The following is a 7,263-nucleotide window of genomic DNA, read 5'->3' on the forward strand; positions in this document are numbered from 1 at the left end:
TTGCTTCTGTGGCCTCATGGTGAGCAGAGCTAATTAGATGGCCAGGCCAAGTGGACACTCCGGACCCTGTGGCCAAAGATGGGTGGGCAAGACGGCCACACGCCCTCTCTCTCCAGGCCTCGTTTCTGTCACCGCATGATTCTGATCTCAAATGTCCCTGGGGCACTGACTCATTCTCTGATGGGAGGGCTTGATTTATCCTCTGCACCGTTTGCCACATACGCCCAGGGGGAAGAGCCCACTGTGCTTGAGGGAGACCTCTAAGCTCCCAGAAGGGTCCTGACACAGAGTCCCATGGAAGGAATGATCCCACGGGTGGAAGACAAGCAGTCTGTGCTAGCCCGAGACCTGGAGCAGGGAGGTTTCCCAGAGGCCTGGGCACAAGCCCCGAGGCAGGGGTGGGGCGGGGTGGTCAGGGACAGACTACAGGACTGGGAGGGGACTGGGGAGGGGGTGTGCGGGAGGGGGCTGCAGAGACACCCCTGTGCTGGGCGCAGAGGCGGGAGGTGGGGGAGGGGGATGGGGGGTGGGAGGGTGGAGAGGGTGGAGGGTGGGTGACCTGGTACCCAGGGAGGCGCCTTCCCACCTCCTCTGTCCCGTCCCAGCCGTCTGGAATTGGCCCAGCTCCTCCAGCCCCCGCCCTTCGGCTCTGCCTCTGCCTGCCCCCTGCGGTGCGCTGCCTTCCCCACCCCTGGGTGGGCCCTTGGTCCCCAATGTGGCTCCGCCCGCTGGCCCCGCCCGCTGGCCCCGCCCCGCGCGGGAGTAGCCCCACTTAAGGAGGCTTAGCACCTGGGAGGGCTCACTTGTACCTCTAGGCCTCCTGGTGGTTTGCGGTGTTGCCATGGCCTCTCAGGCTTCTCCGTGGCTTGGGGTGCCCCCGCACCGTCTGTGGGCCGTGAGGCCTGGCATCTACGAGGACGAGAAGGGGAGGACCTGGGTAACCGTGGTCGTGCGGCTCAGTCCCTCCCAGAGAGCTCGGGCCAGGGGGTCCCCGGGCAGCACAGTGAGTTGCCAGGCACAGGGGTGCGAGGTGGGTGGGAGGTGGGAGGCCTGCGCAAGGACCTCAGCCCAGGCGGACCTGGCTCATTCAGCAATAAGGGAGCCTGGGGTAGAGGCAAGAGGAGACCATTCTCACTTGTCCTGAAAAACAACTCATGCAGGGTCCAAGCACAGCTCGCTCCCCGCTGTCTGTGCATGAGGCAGACCCTGGAAACCCCAGTGGCATGAGCTTATGAGTAGCAGAGGATGCAGCCCTCATTGGGAGGCCGAAGGGGCGCCATAGGTCAGGGCCCAGTACTGTTCCCAGTGCATGCTGGGTAAGCTTACGGATCCAGCCGCTCCTCACCTGGGCCCTGCAGCATGAGTAGGAGTTTTCCAGGCCCAGGGCAGGACGCATTGCCAGCTAGAGGAGGCAGCAGGTGAGCCGAGAGGGGTAAAAGAAATCTCAGCTTCGGGTTCCTTATCAGCAAAACAGGAATAATATACCTTCGTGACAGGTAAGTCACAGACCACAGCTGAAAAGCCTTGGGGGCATCTGACAGACCCCACCTTCCAGAATCCCACCTGGGAAACAGATCCCAGATCTGGAAGCTAGGGTAGAGTAACACCCTTTGCGGCTCAAAAGCTCCCCAGGTGTTAACGGTAATCACTGAGGTTGGAAACAGTGCCCCCAGGTGAGGGATTTAGAGCCATCGGAGAGGGGTACAATAAATACCTCTGTGTGATATGGTAAAAGCTTGTCAAGTTCTTGAAAATGCCATTTAGTTCATTATAATTGATTCGCTGACATTAAATAATACAGAACACTTCTAGCACTCTTCATGGAGGTTATCCAGAACATTTTTGGTAGAGAACCCTGTAAAGTCTTTTCCACACCTGCCCCAAATAAAGCATGCAAAAAAAATTCTGGACAAAATATTTTGGTAGTTTGTTTTGTTTTAGAAGCATAAAAAGTAGTTTGTTTGTTTTTTTAATCCACTTTTCCCAATAGGAAAAGTGGATTCAAATCAGGTAGCAGTGGATGCAGGGGGGTACCTGGAGAATGAGCGTTTCCCCTTATTTAGAGTACTTACTTCTTAGTAGTAGACCTGGATTTTCACATATAATCTTGGGATGGGAAGCAGCTTTCTTTCTTTCTTTTTTTTTTTTTTTAAAGATTTTATTTATTTATTTGACAGAGATTACAAGTAGTCAGAGAGAGAGAGGAAGGGAAGCAGGCTCCCCGCTGAGCATAGAGCCCGATGTGGGGCTTGATCCCAGGACCCTGAGATCATGACCTGAGTGGAAGGCAGAGGCTTTAACCCACTGAGCCACCCAGGCACCCCAGGAAGTAGCTTTCTGAGCCTGAGTGAACCCGAGGTGGTTTCTGTAAACTTTCTGTGAAGGGTCTGATAGTAAATATTTTCCATGTTGCAGGCCTGAAGGACCCTATGGTGACTACTGGACTGTGCCCTTGGGCACAACCAGCCAAAGACAGCATGTAAAGGAATGAGCATCTGTTTATCTGCAATAAAGCTTTATTGACAAAAGGAGCTCACAGGCCAACTTGGGCCTACACTTTGCCGACACCCTATCTAGAGTCACAATCCAAACGGAAGCAGATTTTGCCATGTAGTTAAAGTTATTTCCTCTGCAAAAAGAGCCGGTAGCAAAGTTAAGGCAGCAAACTGAGAAAAATTATTTGCTCTCTGTACGATTGATAAAAGGACTAGTATGCTCATCACAAAGACAGATACTCAGATAAAGCCGCTGTAAAGAAATTTCCATTTTGTTTTGCATAACCAAGGCAACTTTGGTTATAGTTGGTGGAGGTTTTCCCTCCACTCACTCTTACACCTTTATGTGTTGGTCAAACTTCATTTTTTGTGTTTATAATAAGTATGTGAAAGGATCAAAACTACAACATATTTTTGGGGGAAACCCATCACTCCTCGGTCCTAAGGTGTATGGACACCTTACTTTAAAAAAAAAAGAGGTTAAAAATTCTCTAGAAATGGCCGAGACAGAGGCCCAAGGCATAATCAGTGCAGACCCAAGGTTGCTGACCGGTGGGAGAAGTGGCTAACTTTTCAGGGGTACAGTGGGGTAAGGCAGGGTGCAGGTCGGTGGGAGGACCGTACTTGGGAGGGAGCCAAGAGAGAATCCATCATCCCAGGTCTAGACCAAACCCCCAAGAGATGGTACCATGGGTTTAGGTCTGGGATTCTGAAAACATTTGCATCAGAAGGGGCAGCTCACGAGCTGGGCCAGGCATCCGGGACTGAGTGTGTTTTTGTGTGCCCAGCTGTCGGGAGCCCTGTCCCTGATGCAACACCTCCTCTCCCGTCCCTTCAGCATGAACCCAGCATCACAGTGCACCTGTGGCTGATGCCAGTGCACCCCCAGAAGCCCATGTCCCCCAGTCAGCTGACCCTCTCCCAGCTGCCCCTCACGTGGCAGCTCTACCCTGGAAGAAGGTACAGAGCAATGGACTCCAGGCTCTGGGAAGTGGTGGACCATGGCCAGGCAAGTGTGTGGTGGCCCCAGGAGAGGGTGAGCAGGAGCAGGTGCTGGCTGCATGCGTGCAAAGTGGGCGCAGGGAGGGAGGGGCCGGGTTCCCCTCTGCTTCAGGTGGCTGGACAAGCATTCCCTGGGGGGCTCTGACTGCTGCCCCTCTCCTGCAGATTGCCTCCACAGAGCAGCTGATCCTGGCACAGCTGCCCCCCAGGGAGTGACTGACGGTGGAGAGCCACTCTGGGCTGATGCTCATGGGCTGGTACGGGCAGGTACGTGTCCCGCAGTGCGCAGAGCCGACAAAAGCAAGGAGGCTTCTTCTCTTTACTGGAAGATGGTGATGGTTTCCTTTCCCTCCTGCTGCTCCCTGAGCTCATCTCACAAAGCCAACCCCGCCCCCCCCCCCCCCCGGTCTCTCATTGTCACTGTGAACCAGCCCCCCCCCCCTTCACAAAGCACGAGATCTCACCAGTTAATAGTCATCATTTAAGTTTTGCAAGAATGCTGTAAGGTGCATGTATTAATGTCCCACTTTACAGATGAGAAAGCTGAGGCTCTGTGGGTTGGAAGGATTGCTCCAAGGCCTGGAGCCCGGAAACAGTGGTGCTCAAGCTCAGGTCCAGTGAGTGTGGCCCTCTACCTAGACCTGACCATGGCACTGGGGTACCGTGCGTCTCATCACTGGCAGTGGCCTTCAAGGACCCTGCCTCCACCCGCAGACACCTTCTCTGTGAGACTGACTGGGACAGGACCCCATGCACTGGAGGGACTGGAGCTGGGTCCTCGCCCTCCCAGTCTGGTCCTGCTTGGACTGGGGGCCCCATTCCTCCATGATGCTCTGCCTCCTTCTTTCTTCTCCCAGGTCTCCCTGGCCCCAGGGATCCTCCAGGAGCATCTCTTCATACCTGCTCTTCTGTTTGCACCTAGCACGGCCTCCCTGGAGGGAGAGAGGCAGCAGCGCTTTTGCCAACTTTGGTTTTCTTGTTTCCCTCAGTCGTCCCACTCTGCTCAGCTCTGCGCTCAGCGTGACCTGCCTGGATGGGCCAATCTGAGTGCTGGGCCCTGCTCCCCTACTGGCTGCGAGCCATGGTTTCTCCTTCCCTTTTGTGCCCCCGATGCCATTTTCCAGGTGCCTCTCTGCAGGTCCCTCTGAGGCCCCCAGACTGGGCTCCAGCCAGACCCACGGCCTCCAGTGCCGCCCGTGATTGGAACTTGCCCTCAACTTGCTCCCTTCAGGTGGGGAGCATCTCAGTTTAAGAGACAGCCTCAGAGGGAGCTGGGTCTGGACTTGGGGCTTGGGTTCTGCGGACCTGCTGAGCCGGAGGAGGTGGAATCCCAGGCGGCCCACCTGTACCAGGAGCACGTGGATGGACAGACTTGGCCAGTGGTTCTCCAGCTTCGTCCGTCCTTATGCTGGTGGATGTGATGCTGGTCCTTGAGGGCTCCTCCCATGGCTGGTTAATTAAACTTGATTGCTTGGAGTCCACCTTGGTGCTGAATCAGAGCTTGTCTTCACCTGGTTTCTAGTGCAGAAAAGCAGGGGCACTTAAGGTTGAGGTGAATTTTAATTTCCCGTTAAGCGTTTCCTGTGCTGGGAGGAAGTTGTGATTGGCCCATTTCAGGCACATGATGTCAGGGGACAAGCGGGAGGTGAGCCTCCCCTGGGGGTTCTGTGTGAAGCTCTGAGAAGGCAGGAGAACCCTGGCTCTCAGAAACGGATGACACCCCTGCCCGTGTGTCTTTGCGGGATGGTGAAGGGAACTGTCTGAGTGGAGCATGAGGTGAAGTCCGAGGCGCTGGCCAAGGCCACGAGGGAAGAAGAGGGCACTCCCTCCCTTACACCAGTGATAAGAAGCCATCACCGGAGAATCGAAGTCCTGACCTTAAAAATGAATCCTGAAAGCACAGGAAAATATAGTCATGATCTTGGGGTCCAAGAAACCTTAAAGGAGACACAGAAAGCCAAAGACCATGTAAACGGTTGTTCAAGTTACACGTTTTCTATAGGACAGCATCCTAGAAGGCAAAGGTGGAGGACATTGGGACTGGATACTAAGCCCCTAGGGTGCAGAATGCAAGAAAACTTCTAGAAATCTCTAAGAGAATGAGGCACATGCCAGGAACTAGCAACTTACAGGAGACGCCCAGGTGTTGGAGGGGAGAAGTCCCGATTTCAGAACTCAGAAATCTATGTCCTCGGTGTTGGTAGAGGTAGAGGCTTGACTGGGATTGCGTGGTGGGCGTGTCCATTGTCACAGCCACTTTGCAGGCTTGGAGGGTGGTTCCTGAAACAGCACACGGGGCCGTGATCCAAAGAGCTTCCCCACAGCACGGGGTCACGCTCAGCACTGCGGGCATCGGGGACTGGGTAACTCCCTACGGCGGGGAGCTGCCCTGCACATTGTAGTGTGCTCGTCAGCACCCCTTGTCCCTGCCCTCTTCATGCCACCGCCTCCCCTCTGCCCCTTCGAAGTTTTGACAAGTGTCTCCAGGAGTTGCCAAATGTCATTTGCACGGGGACGCAAGAGGTCAGGGGAGGGAGCATCATGGTCACAGCTGGGGTCCACCGTGGAGGATGGTTGAGGAAAAGGAGACCCCACGAGCTGCGGTTGGGCTGAGCCCCTTCCAGTTAAAGGCTTCTGTGCTCTGAGAAATAGGCTCTTTAGAAAACCGTCCTGCCCTCAGCAAGCCTTCCCTTTCGCCTGGCCTGAGACGGGGCCCTGGGCGGGGGGGTGCCAGGCTGCCCACATGGTGGGCACAAACCAGGCATGACCGCATGATGACTCACAGGGCAAGAGTGAGGAAGCCGCCCTTTTAGCCCCAGGGGAGGTCTGTGGAGCCAGGGATGGCAGGGAAGGAGGCATGTCAGGGTGGGGGGCTCTGCGGACCCCAGAGCGGGTGTGATCCATGGCAGGGGACTCTGCTCCCGTTCGCCTCCTTGCCCAGCAGCCATGAAACCAGTGTCATGACCAAGAAATATACACACCTCTCAGGTGCCAGGCAGGCTGGCTTTGGGGTGCCAGCTTCTTAGCGATGTCTGGGAATGCCAGCTGTCCAGCCCCTGGACAGGTCCCCAGGATGGGGGAAGGAAGACACTAGTCTGGGCTTGGGTGCAGCCTCTCCCCTGAGAAATGGCCTTTGAGCCCAGCCCCCTGCAGGAAGTCTCTGCAGCTTGCATCCCAGGGCCTATACTTGTCTGATGGCACGGGGGAGGGTCCCTGGGCTTAGGCTGGTCCCTGGGGATGCACCCTGGGGGTCTGCTGCCTTCCAGGCACTGCCTCGGGTCTGCACACCAGCATGGCCTGCACTGCCGAAGTCTGTGGTGTCACCATGCATGTGCTGTGCCCGTGATGGCTCCCCCTGGGCCACAGTGGGCTTCTAGACATGGGTCACGCATCCCTGGAGGTCTGCATCCTGGGTGAGCCCTGCTCTGTCTCTCTCCGGGCCGAGTCACCCACTGGATGTCTTCTTCCAAGGGAGCCGTTTGAAACTTTAGGTGCCAGGTCTCTGCCTGAGACAGATTGCTCATCTGTGTATTTGTTCTTCCTCAATATAGGAGCTTCCTGCGGGCACATGGCCAGGTTCTGCAAACATTGACAGAACCTCAACTTTGTGCCAGGCCCAAAGCCGAGCATCAGGGGAAGAGAAGTGAGTAGGAATCGCTCCCTACTTTCACCGGGTTCAGTCTGACTGCAGAGGCAGGGACTGTGGCCTCAGGGCTGAATGCAGCTGAAGGAGGGGCTGGTGGTCCTGCAGTGGGGTGATCCAGGG

At 55.9% G+C, this 7,263-nt stretch overlaps 1 protein-coding gene across 1 annotated transcript; it reads left to right on the forward strand.

Annotated features, from left to right (window-relative positions):
* The first annotated feature begins 841 nt into the window (after window positions 1-841).
* TCL1B (TCL1 family AKT coactivator B) lies at window positions 842-3,713 on the forward strand. Its single transcript, XM_059183444.1, has 3 exons — window positions 842-1,003; window positions 3,334-3,504; window positions 3,663-3,713. The coding sequence occupies exons 1-3, from the start codon at window positions 842-844 to the stop codon at window positions 3,711-3,713; spliced, it is 384 nt and encodes a 127-aa protein (XP_059039427.1).
* Window positions 3,714-7,263: the final 3,550 nt, after the last annotated feature.

Source organism: Mustela lutreola, chromosome 7, assembly GCF_030435805.1.
Source record: "Mustela lutreola isolate mMusLut2 chromosome 7, mMusLut2.pri, whole genome shotgun sequence".
NCBI lineage: Eukaryota > Metazoa > Chordata > Mammalia > Carnivora > Mustelidae > Mustela > Mustela lutreola.

Coding starts and splice junctions, on each gene's coding strand:
- TCL1B (XM_059183444.1), top strand. CDS start 842: ATGGCCTCTCAGGCTTCTCCGTGGCTTGGGGTGCCCCCGCACCGTCTG. Junction 1,004..3,333: donor GGGGGTCCCCGGGCAGCACA/GTGAGTTGCCAG, acceptor CCGTCCCTTCAG/CATGAACCCAGCATCACAGT. Junction 3,505..3,662: donor AAGTGGTGGACCATGGCCAG/GCAAGTGTGTGG, acceptor CCTCTCCTGCAG/ATTGCCTCCACAGAGCAGCT.